General features: G+C 37.0%; 1 protein-coding gene across 1 annotated transcript in view; it reads right to left on the reverse strand.

Moving 5' to 3' along the window:
* Positions 1-16,803, reverse strand: part of TMEM135 (transmembrane protein 135) — a 159,362-nt gene that overhangs the window by 115,539 nt on the left and 27,020 nt on the right. The window contains exon 4 of the mRNA XM_084227073.1: positions 8,462-8,495. Within this exon, the coding sequence (XP_084083199.1) occupies positions 8,462-8,495 (34 nt within the window). The remainder of the gene's footprint in view (positions 1-8,461; positions 8,496-16,803) is intronic.

Below are 16,803 nucleotides of genomic sequence, written 5' to 3' on the forward strand. Positions count from 1 at the left end.
TTGAAAACATCTGCATTTAATTTCTAAGCAAGGAGTTTTAGAAATGTTGATCTTACAATACACTTCCCTGCACATTCACCACAATAAACTCAATCATTCCATGAAAGGGTAAAATTTTTCTTCTGTTTAGGTGCCTATGAAATAAATCTGAATATTACTGTCAAGCAATAAAAAGCACCCATTTCTTTGGAATAACATCCATATTCCTCCAAACATCTCAGAAAACTCTGTATACTTCAAGTAGTCTATATTAACTTTACTGACATCTTAATTCAAAGTTTGGCTTTTTGCTACTACTACATTTATACTGCCTTTACTTTACCACGCCAGTATACAACTGGCAGTTCTGAGAGAATGAGACACAAAAGCAGAGAAGTATAACAAAGTTAAAGAACAGTTGCAAGTCTTCTGGAAGAAAAATCAAGCTTTCTTTTCTAGATTCTTATCCAAAACTGGGCTTAGTTTTACTCATTTCTTGGCTGGAGAGTTTTTGTGTCTGCAGACACATGCCTATACACAACTAGATATACAGCAAATAAGAAGCATTACCAAATAAGTAAGAGCTTAAAATTAGTACGTTTGTTCTCAACTCTCAGTTTAATCTGTCAAAGGAAAAAGAGATCAGAATTACTGACTAGCATATTCTAGTTATGCAGATCTTTGACACTGTAAATCCTGTTTCATTAGGATTTATTTCCTTCCTCTGAGATGTTTCTGAAAGATAACTTCGTAATGTAAGTGCCATCAAGTGTTTAAGAAGGCTATATTTTGTTACCATTTATAGAGGATTAAGATTTGCCTACTGAAATGACACAAAAAAAACAAATCCTATGTCTCATTCCAGTACACTCTCTTCAAGTGTAAACTAACATGATTAGCTTTCTTCGTTGAGAATTGCCCTTTAAAATCTAAAGGACAAAAATCCGTTGATCTCGGTTCCTGTTCCTGAGTTTCATAAACCAGATTACTGTAACTGTCACCAAGTGCATCTGTGATGCCTGACTGTCCATGCTGTGACACCAGCCATATCCCAAGTGTCACTCTGAGAACAAGAGGCTGACTCCACCTGGCTTTAAACAATGAGGCAGCACAAAGGTGAAAGCCTTGTTTAAAGAACAAACGTTGCATGAGCTCCATCTGAGTATGCCTTCCATTAAATGGGAAAGATATGAGCTCTTTGTTTTCTACCTTATTTTCCACTAAGATCCAGGCAGTAATGAAGGAGAAGCTAAGGAAGATTCTCTCCTCCTAAACCCAGACGACAAAATAGGAGAAAAAAGCCATCCCACAACAGGAGATATGACTTCCCAAGGAACATCACATGACCTGATAGAAGAAGAAGTAACCAAGTCTTGACAAAATCCCATGCTACAATGTGGGCCAAAACAGCTGTAAAAATGCCTCTATTAGAAGCAGGGATCCAGGACACTCTGTTGAGCTTCAAACTTGAAATGTGTTATATTAGAACTATAGCCCCAGGGAAAACACTGCTGAGTTGATTTCAATGTCTGAATTGATACCTGACAAGACTTGGTTTCTTCCTGGCACAAAAATTAAAGGCTTAACTTGTGACAGAACTACAAAAATTACCAGCTACAGCAAATGGCAAGACATCACCTGAGAGAGTTTGTCCATGCAAAAGCAGAAATTCTGCCACTACTGAGCACTTCAGACTTCTTTCCAGCCAGGACTAAATTATGTCCTTTTTGCTCTTCCCTCACCCAGGCAGCAATGACTCAGTGCTAGATGCTTCCCTGTGAGAATCAGGACATGCTTCAGAACATTGTCTCAAAATTTTAGGAAGGGACCAGAAAGAGAGACACAGAAAGATTATATTGTTGGTGTCCTGGAAATGGAAGTGTCAGCAGTTGCGTCTGGACAGAGTTTACAGAGAAATCTGAGGATCTTGAATCTTATTTATTCCTGTGCTGATGTTGGGTCATCAGTGCATCTGCTGTTTATGAAATAGTGCACTCAGATCCTCATACACAGAGGAAGAGATACTGTTTAGACAAGTATGGAACGAGTTGATCAGTGGCATTCCAGTGGGTGATGCTCTGCTTCTTTGCCCTACACAAGGCTTTACAATCCTGAGCTTCAGTTTAACACAGTTTCCAAGAAGGAAAACCTTTCCCTCTGAGCTTTCAAATTTTCACAGATTCACAGAATTGTTTAGGCTGCAAAAGAGGCTTAAGATCATCCACTCTGACCCAGCACTGCCAAGTCCACCACTAAAGCATGTCCCCAAGTGCCACGTGTACACGCCTTTTAAATTCCTCCAGGCTTGGTGACTCCGTCACGTTCCTGGGCAGCCTGTTCCAGTGCTTGACAACCCTTTTGATGAAGAAATTTTTCCTAGTATCCAATCTAGATCAAATATCAAAGTACTTCTGCTATTCCAACAGTAACTTATAACACCACTTACTATTCTAACAAAACAAAAGTAGCTTAGTATTTAAGGCTCTTTTGTATGAAAGAAGGAACCAAGCAACAGTTTTACCTTAACTAGCATGCTATCAGCTTAAAAAGTGACAATACAAGGAATGAACAGGGAATCTGGACATCATCAGATAATAAATACACATTTCCTGACAGCTGCTGCTGTAATCAAAGCCACTGTCACCCCAGAAGAGGGGTACAGAAAACAGTGACAAAGCAATACTGGAAGACAAGTGTCTCAAGCATTTACTAGATGCACTTTCAGTTATGGAGATTACTTTTGAAATGTTAGAAAAAATTTTAAAAACCATTAATTTCTATCTGGCTAATACGCTATAAGAATAGCATCTTACATCCTGACAGTCCTTGTATAATGTTAGTACTAAGGATTACATGGAAACACACAACAAAATTTTAATTATCTAAAAAGACAAGGCAGGACTAGTCAAATTCATTTTACTACAACTGAAAGGTTCAAAACATTTAAAACGTGCATTTGGAAAATTTAAATCCACCTGTCCTTCATCACTTTGGATTCCCTCCATGTTTTGACTAAGATGAAACTTCCCAATGGAGAAGAAAAGGTGGCAGCTGGCCCTGTTTATGAAATGTCAGTTTAGTAAGTTCAAACAGAAAACATTTTCCTGTGCTATGATGTATAAACTGTGTAGCCAAATATAATGCTTTGCTGAAACAAATGAGATGTGTTAACTACCTGTTACTTCACAGAGTTACCAAGAAGTGACAATGTTCTTTTTTTCATTTTAAAGGATATTTTTGAATTGGTACACAATGTTTTATAGCATGTAGCAGCACTGGGTGATAATTTCTCTGAGTTGCAGTTTGTATTAATGACAAAGGATTGTGCATTACTGTAAAAAAATCCACAAAACAAAAACACCCTTCAACCTACATTATTAATAGTATCCTCCCTCATTTAATTATAACTGGCACAAGGTATTTCTTGAGACATCTGTAACAACTCAGACACATCAGCAACTTTGTACAGAAAGCATCTGATAAGCTGGTAAGAAAATCACTTAGGAATGCTCAGTGTTGAGCCTTTCTTGCATGCAAGTACCTTCCTTTACAATACTACCAGTTTGACTTTAGCAAAAAGTTAAAACTACAGGATCAGCAAAAAAATAACAAATTAAAAGTGGCTGTTGTTCTTTATTCTCTTGCCACAGATAGTCTCATTCGTCTTTCTTTCATCCATCCACCTATCACCCTCAAAAGACATGAAACAATAACAAATTTAGTGTATATGGAAAGTTAAGTTGGAGGGCTCTTGGCCTCAAACATTTGGACCATGTCCTATATTGTGCTATATCTCTGTCAAGGTTGGTATCTACTTGGCTCTCTGTGTGTGCCAGCTATCTAAAATTGGGCTAATAGCTTTTTAAAATATTTTTTTAAATATTACACAGCATGAAAATTTTGTGATATTTTGAGTCACTATGACTTCCACCCTGTAAAAAAAATCATACAACTATCTGGGATTAAAGCTGACTGAAGAGTAATGGACACTCATTTCTCCATTAGATCCTGAGGCAGTTATTTTTGAGTCTGTTTCAGCATTTCTGCACGCTCCTAGACCAAACAGTTCAAGCTTTAAGAATGCAACTTACATGCAACCTTCACATTTGACTAGTTGGAATAAACAATGATACAGCCAAAATGAACCCAGATTTAGGCATTTTATGCAACTGAAAAACAAGTCAACTGTGAAACTGCTTGGACTACTTTAAAACAGAAAAAAACTCTGCTTAGCTGTTACTTTATCACATACAGAAGCAGAGCATCACCCACTGGGAATGCCACTGATCAACTCGTTCCATACTTGTCTAAACAGTATCTCTTCCTCTGTGTATGAGGATCTGAGTGCACTATTTCATAAACAGCAGATGCACTGATGACCCAACATCAGCACAGGAATAAATAAGATTCAAGATCCTCAGATTTCTCTGTAAACTCTGTCCAGACGCAACTGCTGATAATTTCCCCCACTTCCATTTCCAGGACACCAACAATATAATCTTTCTGTGTCTCTCTTTCTGGTCCCTTCCTAAAATTTTCTTAATATTAATTAATTATTAAATTAATCCAATCCTTTTGTGGCAACCTCATCTTTTTTTTTTTTTTTGTCGCCTGCTCTCTGCTTAAACTAGAATAAACTCTACATTTTCTCATCTTTTTCCACTTGTTTTACCTCTAACACTCCCACACACCATCTCCCACTATGTTAGTCCAGCTCCATGTCTCTTGCCACAATAAATTTTTTTACCTGTAGATTGTGCTTCTCTACTTCCTTTCTTCCTATCCTTCTTATCTTACTTTTCAAATTTATAACCTTCTACTCAGTAATGTTTCCTCTATGGCTGAAACATACCCCTACACTTCTTCCTCACATCACTCTCAAGAAACAGCCCTCAACAGCACCACTCTGCCTTTTGCATCCAGATGCTTCACCTTGTGCTAAAGCTTTATATAACTTAACCCGTGACCCTCAAGAGCCTCTTATTAACATTACCAGCTCTCTAAGCGGCCCACCATACACCAGAAGTCCTAGTAGAGAGTGAATACAGACTTTGATGTAGTGATGCACGGTTTGAATTTCAAACATTGCATGCAGCTCAGCACATGCGAGGATAACTGCCTCCTCTCTGGTGTAGAGTATCAATGACAACATAGCAATTTTTCTCAAGTTTTGTTTCTCAAAGAAGCTTTATATTAAATCAGTTCTAGTTCAGATTACTCTCTTCCTATCCTTCATTTTGAAGGCAGCCTTTGTTTTATTTTCAAAACTAGAAAAGTCAAACCCTAACCCAAAGACACAGTTTCTTCAATGTAAAAGCAATAACTCAACTGTTGAACTGTTCACAACAAAGTGTGCCTCAAGTGTCTGGAAACATAAGAGCTATAGGTTGCCTTCATGGACAGTCATTAATATCATCCAATGTTCTAGATAAAAATAACTGAAAGATTACATTTCACTTTCCACCTTTTGCAGGAATCTTGGGGTTCCTTTTGATCTCAAATTATCCATGAAGGATCATCTCATATGTTCACTATCAATGCATCTCTTATGATCCTAGAAATGTTGTGACTTTAATACATGCAATCCAAAATAGAACTTGAAAGCTCCATGGCTCTGTGTGTCCACAGCACTGATTACGACTACTCTGTTCAGGGCTATTACAGAAACCTTAAGTCTCAAACCCACGTTAAGCAATGTTAGGACTTAAGCATACTAATTTAGTTCTAAAAACTTCAAATGACTTCCAGTGAGAAGCTAAGAAGTTGATTTTAGACTCTGAACATTAAAATTAAAGCTACTGCTTCAGTCCCACGCTTATTTCTAATTCCCATCTCAAAAAAAAAAAAAATCCAAATCCTAAAGTACATTCTTATATAGCTTCAATTTAGCAGCAAGCTGGTCTGAAAAAACACTTTTATTCTATTTTTTCATAGAGCATATATAGCCTAAACATCTTATTTTAATCTGTCATGTTAACATGTAAGCAGCAAGGAAATGCAGCTAGGGAGTTCAGGTTCACATAAATCTATAATCACTGACTTATTTAAAATGAACCAGGACACTTATTCACATGTTTCCATTCACAAGTTTCTAGTAGCGCCAGATTAAAAAAACCATAAAAATGTCACATTTAGAACAAGAGTCCTTAGACCCCACTGCCTTTCATGTTCTACTGCATTTAACTCACTGAAATGAAAAACAGCAACCATGCATAAAGATTTAACACACCTTTCCACTAAGTAAATTCATCTCCGAGGACAAATTGTTACATACTGCCAACTGGACACCAGGACTTAAATTTTCTGATTTAAAAGCCCTAATCTGGCTATAAAAATTCAGTGCAACAGTCATGATAATCACTTACAATAACCAACAGTAATTACAGTTACCTCCTGCCTACCTGGGCAAATGCACACATGAAGAATCACAAAAAAAGCTTTAATTATTATTGCTCAGGCTGCAAAAGTCAGTAGCAAAACATGAAACAAAGCAAAGGAATACACTTAGTTCCCTTAACATCTTAACAGGTCCTGACAAGAGTTTTACAGAATGCAAGAAACGCAGGCTAATTTCACAATCTATCTGCCATCAGTAATAATTAAAATGTGACAGCTTTCAAAATGGGACATACTGCAATCTAAAGCTAACAGACATAAATGTTTTAAAGGCTTAGTAACTTTATAAGTGAATCTTATAAAAGCATATAAAGGTCTAAGCCAAAGATCAGCAAAACAAACAGGGAAACATTTACTGTGATTACAGGGCTTGCTAACAAGGTATCACACGATCACGAGTTTACAGAGCAAACCCTGGCAGCTCTGGCTTCACCAAAGACTTGTGACTAAAATAAGCCGTTGTGCTGAAGAGAATATCCATGCTGAATGGTATCCATAAAATGTAACTGCATAACTGACTTTTCTCCCTTACAGCTCTGTCCAACACCAGGCGACCGGTGTGGTACTTCATTCTTACAGCCATGAATATGACAGCTTCCTCAGAATCTTGATACTCAGATGTGCTGCTATTTAAGCACACCTATTGCCCCCTTCTCTTGGAAAGTCTATTACAAAGGAGTGCTGGTATATTCAACTAAATATCACCGTCCTTATACCTCTGTTCCCCGAATGAGGAGTTTCTACACAGTGCCCTTCTGAATTCAAGCAAAACTTCCAAGGTGAAGATTTCCTTGCAGGAGTCAAACCTTGTTCCCATGCATTACTGGGACTCTTAACAGCTAATTAATTGAATTTCAAAAGGAGAATTTGTCACCTTTTCAAATTAGGTTAAAAACTTCGTAAAGAAAAGGAATCCTAAAGGACAGTATGAGTCATACAAATCAGCAAGCTATAATTGTTACAATGGTACTTCAACAATAAAAAAGTGAAAAGCAAAAATTAATTTCTTCGCTTCTGAAGTCTGTAAGTTTCCCTCATGAGTCTGTCTGTAAAGACAGAGTCTATGAATACAGAAGAACCCAAGAAAAAATTTCTGCCTAAAAGAAATTGCTAAGCCTCAGAGTTTGAGAGAGAACTATAAAATGGGTTTGGTAAATGCATAAAGGGACTTTCCAGGATATTTACGTGCTAACTCATGTCATGATATCAGCTTCTTCCAAAAGCTCTGCCCCCACAAAATACTCAGAATTACAAGTCATCAATAATGATTGTATAAGGACGGAAGAGAACCTATTAATTTTATCACCCTAATCTGTACTATGATACATTGCCTTTGTTTCACCCCTTTTAGTCATTAATCTTATCATCACCATCAGAGTTCAACTCATGCACAGCACTACTGAGGCCCCAGCAAACTCTCTCAGTAGTCTGAACACAATTCTTGTTTTCTTTTTTTGTAGTTTCTGTGACTATTTTGCAACTCAAACTGTACAAAAACTTTACGTAATTCCTTTGGCAAAGTAAGATCTTTCCTAAAGGAGTATGATCAAGTAACAGAAACATTTTATATTTGGAAAAAGTTAATGCACAAAGCATCATTTAGAGAAATGTTATTTATATTTCTTTTACTCTCCTTCAAATGACTCAAGATTTAAATTGATACATTCATGTGGTAAAAATGTTTGCATGCACAACTGACACAAGTTGCAAAATTATTAATTGCAAAACTGAACTATATGGTGTTGGATTTCTCATCTGCAAAATAATGATCATTTAAATACCAGATGCCATTCTACATGGAAGAGAAATACAAAATTTCCATCTTCTTGGGGCTGCAATACACAAAACTTTGAGCATAGTACAATGAACCACGTTTCAGCCTCTGCTTTAGAGCTACTTCCGAAAGACCTCTGATAACAATTTGCTTGTAAGGGAGTTTTGGTTATCTAATTATGCATAATTCTTAAAGTAAAATCCTACAACAATTTAGAAATGCAATGAATCTCAGTATCTCTCAACTTTAAACAAGACATTTCCCATGGATCTTACATGTTTTTATTCTTTATTGAAATAAAGGACTACTTACTTGATTAGCCATGTATATTGTGAGAAGACCTCGCCTATAAACAGAAAAGATAAAATAAGTGGATGAAACAAATATTTTTTTCAGACTGAAGAAAAACACTTTAATCATTAAGGATATTTTATTAAAAAAGAGGATTTTAAAAACAGATTATTGATGGAGGATGAATCATTACCATCTTATAGAAAAATAAGTGCAAACATAAAAATAGCATCTTGATAGCACAGTATCCAAAGCAGTTAGGAATTACAGGAACCAATCTATATATAGCAACTGGCTACTCCACACGAGTCCTGAAGCTGTCAGAAAGGGCAAAGCACCTTGAATTACACACAGCACTTATCACAACTTAAGCCTACACATGAGCCAGTAACATAAGCATGCAAACAATGACCTAAGCCTAAGTTAAATTGTGAATTTGCAGCAAAAAATGTCGTGTGTTAACTTCTGTTTTGTAATTGGTGCTATGCAACTCCAGGCACCTTAGCCCTTCTGCCTACAATATCAGGAAATGTCTTCTACTGAGACTGATGCACAAATCTTGGCTCAAGCCAGTTGAAAGTCACAGTGCCAACAGTCCCCTGGAACAGTGGCCACCACCTTCTCTTCTAACCTTTATTTTTAACCTTTTTTTTTCCACTCCTATTTTTTAATCTGTCTCAGCCCACAGCTCACACTGTTCTTTGGGAAAAGTATAAACTTGGGCTCAAGCTCACATTTTTGTTGATTCTATTGCAGCACAAGATGAAAACTGAACTTGACTACATAGATATAAGCTACTCCAGCAACCGACTGCACTGTAGGGTCCAGATGAAATTAAAATTATTTCCTATACATCAGTCACAAGCCACCATCACCCTTGAGAAAGTGGAAGACATTACCATTGGAGGTATGCTTTGCCTTGAATTATTCCTCCTCTTCTGCAAAGATTTCATTAGAAACTGTGGGCAAAGGCTGGAACACACAGTTTCAGTATTCCCACTGGACTGGTGTTCTTATCTTCTTGAGTTTACCATCAGCCTTGTAGTACTTGGGATTTTCCTCAATGACCCCACTGGTCTTACACAAAAAACCTGAAAATTTTTGTGAAGGCATCACACGTACAAATATTTAAGTTTCTCAATATGGAAGCTGGTTTATAACCTGAATCCATATTTGTCTTCATGTCATTTAGGATTTTTTTTTATAATATTGCTACTACAGAAGGCAATATATAACTAAAGGCTTAACCCCAGCTTGTATGCTCCATTTTGTCATGACATTTTAAATTTCTAAGCATTCATAGAGTGATTAAGAGAGCCATGTGTTAATAGAACATATCCTGCTACCAGTTCAGTTGAAGAAGTGAACAAAACAAAAGCACAGATAGCAGGAAATAAATCTGTACTGCACAGTTCTCAAGTTTATTCATCCAAGAAGTTTATTCAGTATTTACTAACCCCCATGTAAACATGTCTGTAACTCTGTCAAACTACACATCCAGATTAAGGTTTTTCACAGCAGCCACCGAAGCTACAGGGATACATTCCACTCAAAAGTTATATTGCTTCCACATCACACTGAAGTTGTGGAAAGCAATAACACAGCATACTGACTTCCACAAGTTGCTCTCTACTCACAGAGAAGACTCAAATTTGGCTTAAGTTCAAAACCTCGAGCAGCAAAATCAGTTCTTTTCATGGTTTTTTTAAAAAAAGCAGAATTACAAATCTGCTCTCTGTATGCCTTCTCTACCCAGTACCACCCTGTGCCAGATACTAGAAACAAGATTCTAGCATGAAAGCCTAAGGAAAAAAAGGCTGAATCTAAAGATTTGATGCAGATGAGGTATACAAGAAAAAAAAGAAGACAAATGGTAGGGAATATGGTTGATGAGTATTTAAGCAAAATAGACCCTACAATTTGCAATAAAGCATCAAAATATTGTATGAAATTTCTGAACAGGAAGGGGTAAAAATTCTCCTGATGCAGTAGATAAATTCAGCTCTCAGGCTGGTCTGCAAACATTCACCTAGTCTTTCAGTCCACTAGCTCAAGTGATAAAACAATATTGGTACCTCAACCCTCCAGAGCAGCAAACTGCCTGATAATACACAGTTCTGTGTACTGTAAATCTTATTTTAATTTGTTCTCAAGAAAAAATACTGGATATTTCCTGTTTCTTAGATTTTTTTTTACCCCTCTAATAGCATTAAAAATTTATGATAAACATCCAAACACTCAGCTGTTTGGAAACACAGAGATAAACCTACCCATAAGAGACAACCTGGTAACTCAATCCACTTTGAGTATTCTGGAAAATGTCAGAACATCAAAAACATCCTGCAGTAACAGACCTGTGAGAAGACTCAACCAGCAACTGAGCGACAGATGCAGCTTTCAGAGTACACTCTGTATTCACAGTTGTAGATTCTACAGTGGGCACGAAGCAGGATGATCACTGTTATGTGCAGATAACTTACTTAGTGGATTCTCCCCTGCAATCTCTCTGTCATGCAGGCAGGGCTCTTTAGCCTCCCACTGAAATTTATTTAGTCTTTTTTAAAACACTAACAAACTAAGAACTAAATGAGTTTTAGTTTCTATTGTAGTCCCGTTGGGGGTGAAATGCAACTCACCAACCACAAAGACAAAGAAAGGAAAAGGGGCTAGAGAAGAGGAAGGAAAGAACTCAGAAGCTGTGGTGCAGCTGCAGCAAGGCCAATGCAAAAAGTAGGTGGCTGGGAGGAGACAAAACGCGCAGATAATAAATTTGTGCAAGGAAGTAACTTCCGGAACTGAAAACACAGCAAGTTGTTGGATGACATCATCTCCAATTGCCTGCAACAAGCCCGGCTGTGAGGCCCAGGCTAACTCTAAGCAGAAAGAGTTTTCTTTCTCCAAATTAATTCTGTGACTGTTTTAAAAATAAATAGCCCCACGTTTCCATGGAAAAGGGAAAAAAAGGGGAGGGGGAAAGGGCTTTCTTCCTGGCCCTGTGCAAATGTGATCCAACAAGCCTAACCCAAACCTGAACTCTGCTGTTAAAAAGCAGTTGGAAGTTCAGAAAATGTTGCACTATTTTGTAGCAATGACAGCTGACAGAAAACAGGACAGAAAGATGGAGGTAGGCCAAGTAAAAGGGTCACCGGTACAATCCAAGAACTGTATTAAAACTGCAGCTGGTAAATAGGGGGAGAATATAATTGGGAAATGGTACGAGGAGAGCAGGAAATTATTAAACAATAAAAATAATTAGTCAGCCATGTCTAACCACATGCTTTGGGGAGGTTTAAAGATACTAATAAACAGCTTACATTTCACTGCTAAAGTCCATGAACCAGTGCTGAATGCTAATCTTGGCAATACCAACACCAGCAGGTGGCTACAGCAGTGACAGTCTGGCAAGGTCACTACGGGAAAGCCCGACCAGACACACACAGATCCCTACTGACAGCTCTTCCTCTATGGCTTCTGTCTTGGGCCGTTTAATCCAATGCCTGCTTTCACAAACATCTTCATTGTGGCTTCCCACTGACTCCCAGTCACCTCTGCAATTGACAGTCTCCCCCATACCCAGCTCTGTTTCTAATGACACGTGATCTTTAACCCAGGAAGGAAAAACAAGAGCTAGGGGTAACCTTAAATTCATGGGCTGTAGACCAAGGTCCATCCTACCAGTTTCTTGAACTAAATTAAAGAACCAAAAAAATACTTTGCTGAAAAAGTGTTAACAAGACAGGTCTCCTTCACCTGAAAAAGGAGGCTAGCATGCAAGTAGTTGTGTTTTAATTGCTCTTAAATTCATGTCTCAAAGAGAAGTAGTGTTTAGTATACTTTTCACTTTGTTTCTCCTCCTTTTTCTTCCCAATTCACGCTTTTAAATGAATTTTCTAACATGCGTGATGGAGACCTGAGTAGGCAAGGTCTCAGAGTTCAGTTATCCAGCACAGGTCACATTGGTCTACAGTTGAATAATTCCAATCTTGCAGATACCACATTTAATGGTTAAATTACAAAAGACCACAGGCTTCTAGAAGATAATTCTCTTGTTCATTTATACCTTCCTCAAAGAAAAGTTTAACTCAATAAAATTTGCTTTTTGGACATCTTGGGAACATTCAGACCAAATTATAACAGCAATAGCTCTTAAACTATGGCCTATAAACCTCAACAGAGAACCACATATTTTTGTTATTGCACTGCCCAGAGGAAAGAGTCTAAAATAACTGCTAAAAACCCCAAAAAGCTACAGGATAAAAATAACAAGGAAACCTAGCAGTGTACTGGGCTGTATTACCAGACGTTTAGGTAGGAGGTCAAGGGAAATGATTAATCCCATTTACTTGGCACTCACTACACCACAGAGCCCCATGCCTGGTTGTGGTCTCCAATACAAGCAGGCATTGATCAGCTGGCATGGAGGACCAGCAGTATGGCTGGGCAGACTCCCACCTGACCCAAGGAAACAGCATTTTCTCCAGCAAAACATGAGAGCACTGGAACAGGGACTCAGAGGTTTGCAAGGCTGACTAGACAAATCCCCAAGCAAGCTGGATTAAATTCAGTGCCAGCCCTGCTCCAAGCAGGAAGCTGCACTAGCTGAATTCCCAAGACTTACCTGAGCAATTCTATTATTCTACAGAAAAAGGTGGAAAGCAACTTCAAAATATCATCAACAATTATTTTCACAGATTATAAAATCAGAAGAGATTACAGTGATAAACAATCTGTTTTCCTAGTGAATACAAAACACCAACTCTTCTTTAATGAATTAGTCATTTACTTAAAAGATCAAATTTGTCTTTTACGTATTTCCAATCACCACAATCACAAATACATTATTTTATGGGTACTTAACAGTTTGCACCCTAAGACAAGAATTAGTCTGGTCTCTGAAAACAGTTACATCTTTACCCCCCCTGTAACACCACCCCCTCAATACCGTTTCTTAAACAAGAACTGAACTCCTTCAGTTTTTCCACAATGTTCCCCAAGTTTTTAATCATACTTATAGCTCTTTGCTAAAACTGTCCCAGTTTTTCAAAATTCATCTTTAGGGCTTCAAATGAAAATATAGGAAATATAAACCAGATTAAAGTTCTCCTATCTTTGGTCTAACCAAAAGTATTTTAAAAGTCAAAGAATTCATTGGGTGCTGCTCTCAGACTTTGCATTTGCCTGTAAGCAAGGTATTTATATCTTCTTGTAAGTGCTATAAACTCTGGAAAACTTATTTGATTGAGGCCAAAGTCCAATTACCCTTACACGTGAGTAAAAAATTCTATTTGTGCCAACAGAAGCAGCAACTGTCCAAATCTGCATGCCAACATACTGTTTGTGGAACACTTTGCTGAAGAATGTTTTCTTGCTCAGCTTGATGGGCTATAAAATTTAAAAAATAACTATTTTCACAAGCAGCAGAAGCTTTTGCTTCATATAATAGTAAATCATACAAAATATCAATCTTTAAATACAACCAAGATTGTTTTTTCCTACAATACTCATTGCCAGTTCTCTCTCATTTATGGTTTTCCTTCAATGTATTTATGGTTTCCCTTAAATACAGAGTTGTTGCTAAGCTAAAAAAGAAACAAAAAAAAACCCAAACAATAAAACACAATAGCACCATCCCCACACACACAAAAAAAACACCAAAACAACCAACCAACAAACCTTGCCTGAAGGTGGGATGAATTCTTAGAAAGTACTTACACTCATGGAAATTTTACCATAAATTAATTATTGCAAGCACAAAAGCCCTCAAAGAAAATGCTGAACAGAAAGCACACACCTTCTCTTTCTCTAAAAAACTACAGAAAAGAGGAAGCACCTGCCATTTTTAAGCTATATCTTTCTCAATATTTATTCTTCCTTCTGAATATTTCTTTCATCCATTTTCCTTGCCCTGCCCAACTTTTGTGTCTAATAGCAGCACTCCAGTTCCTAGAATTTCCTCATGAAAAAGTGGTTTGGGTGATACGAAATTGAAGAATTGTTTTCTCTATTGCCTTGTTTCAGTTTAACCACAAACCTTTCTGAGTGGACGTCCTGAAATCTAAACATTCACTGCAATTAATTAAACATATTTGAACTACTATAACTGCTCTTTTTTACCAGTATTGTGATTCTTATGATCGCTCTCTTTTTTTGTCTTGCTCAAAACTAAAGGGGAAATAAGCTAGCAAGTCAGAAATAACAGGAAATAACTACAGCAAGACGAATACCACAGTGTACAGAATGAACACAAACTGACTGAACAGGCACCTCCTTCAGTGAGAACAGCCCTAGGTGTGAGCTATAAGAGGGAGCCCCCAAATTCACCCCCAGGGCAAGGGACACACCAGGGCAAGTACACCCAGACCCCATCCCTGCAAAAGCTCCCACAACCCAACACACAGCAGCAGCAACCAGAAGCACAGGGGGATAGAAGGAGCCTGAAGATGGATATAGCACCATGTTAAAAATCTTCATGCATGCAATTAAGAGAACAGGTTCTCTGATTAAACATTTAATTGATGGATTATGTTTCTCCACATATGCAATAAATTTAAACAGCTGGTGGGGTAAACACCCACAAAATAAAAATATCCAACTCATTGCTAGGAAAAGAGCAGCTTTGCCTTTGCTATAAAGCTTTCTAACTTCACCCCTAGTCCAAAACTTCAAATTCCTGATATCTGTTTTTCCAAAAGCTCTTCATGTTGACAAACTAAGAAGACTTGATACAAGAAGAAGCAGGTACTAGAGTCAATCTCACCTTTCCTTGTGGCCTATACAACAAAATATGAACTCTACATTATTTTTTTCATCATTTTTTTCCATAAATTCATTATATAAGTTTCCTACAAAATCAAGTCTGAATTTTTTATGACTGTCACTGTTCACTGAATCTGCTGCATATTCTGACACTTATCACTGTATTTTAAATAATTTTTATTATTATTTTTTACAAGTCTAAGAAATCACAAATAAAACTACGTTTATAAGAATCTCTGGATTCAAAGGCAGATATGGGGTGGAAGGTTAAACTAAGGTAAAGAGCATTTTTGCTTTGCTGTACTCACTTGTTACAGCAAAACAGTAATTTTTAGTGATAAATATTTTCATATATATGCATATAAAATTACATATATTAAATTACATATATTATAATTACATATATATACATATATATATACATACATATATATATATGCGTATATATATATATATTTTTTAGTAAATGGCAAAACTTGAGAACATTTGTCCTCTTTGAGTTTAAAAGAAAAAAGAAAGAACAAGAAAGATTCAATAAGAGTTAACTTTGGCTTTAATTTCTGAACATAAACTAAGAAGCTAACATAATAGTTTGTAATGGTTCCCCAGACAGGACTCTCGGTCTGCAAAAACAGGAAGAATTCCTCCCATCAGTTTCAATCCCTTCCCCTACCACTGTAAAACACCACTTTATAACCTGCAGAATTCAGTCAAATACACAAATCACAGGTTTCCCTGAAATGAAAGAAGTTAAAATGAAGAGATAGGAGGTAGGGTTTTCTCTGCTTTACAGCAGCTTGACACCACAAGCGAACCCAGCATAGATGTGGAATTGTGATTGCATCCCTGTAATAACACAAGCATTACAGATTATGTTTAGGGTATCGTTAATCTCTCACACCCACCAATTTCCTACTGACAGCTGGAGGTCAGCAGTGAAGTCCTGGTGCAAAAGTTCACTTAAAATCAGCAGGAACAGACAAGCTTTCAAAATAATGCTGAAAATTATGAAAACAGACCTAAGCAGTGAGTTTTCAAAAAAGAACATGGTAACTTTTTAGCTTAGTAAAGACCAGTAGGTAAGTCTTTAGCAAATACAAAAATAATGTTCAGAACTTCATCTCAAAAACATACAGTTTAAGGACTCATGATCCACTTTTTTTTAAAGGAATTTCCTTCAATATTTTGGATTGTTTAATGCAGGAAATGGACACTTTGCAAGCTGGAGAAATTGAAATTGCTGAAAACTGTAAATCAGTAATTCTTGCTTGGAGCACATTACATATTAAGCAAAATGGTTTTATGCAAATGCTAAGAATTTGTTGTTCTTAAAAGGAAATAAAAGAAACTCAACATGTTCTATGATTTGAACACATGCCAAAGAAAGGGTATGAGAAAACTGGAACAGGAGACAAGCCAAAAATAAAATATATCTACAGTAATACATTCCAGTTAAATTAGTACTGATAATTCTTCCAGAGTTTCCAGAAAGTGCAACCCAAGATAACATCTACAGTTCAATTTTTTAAAACTCCTTTATGCTCTATTTTATACAGATTTTCTTTTACTATTCCCTCCCTCTTCCTTCTCTCTAAATTTCTCCATGG

Source organism: Fringilla coelebs (genome assembly GCF_963513975.1).
Source record: "Fringilla coelebs genome assembly, chromosome: 2".
Taxonomy (NCBI): domain Eukaryota; kingdom Metazoa; phylum Chordata; class Aves; order Passeriformes; family Fringillidae; genus Fringilla; species Fringilla coelebs.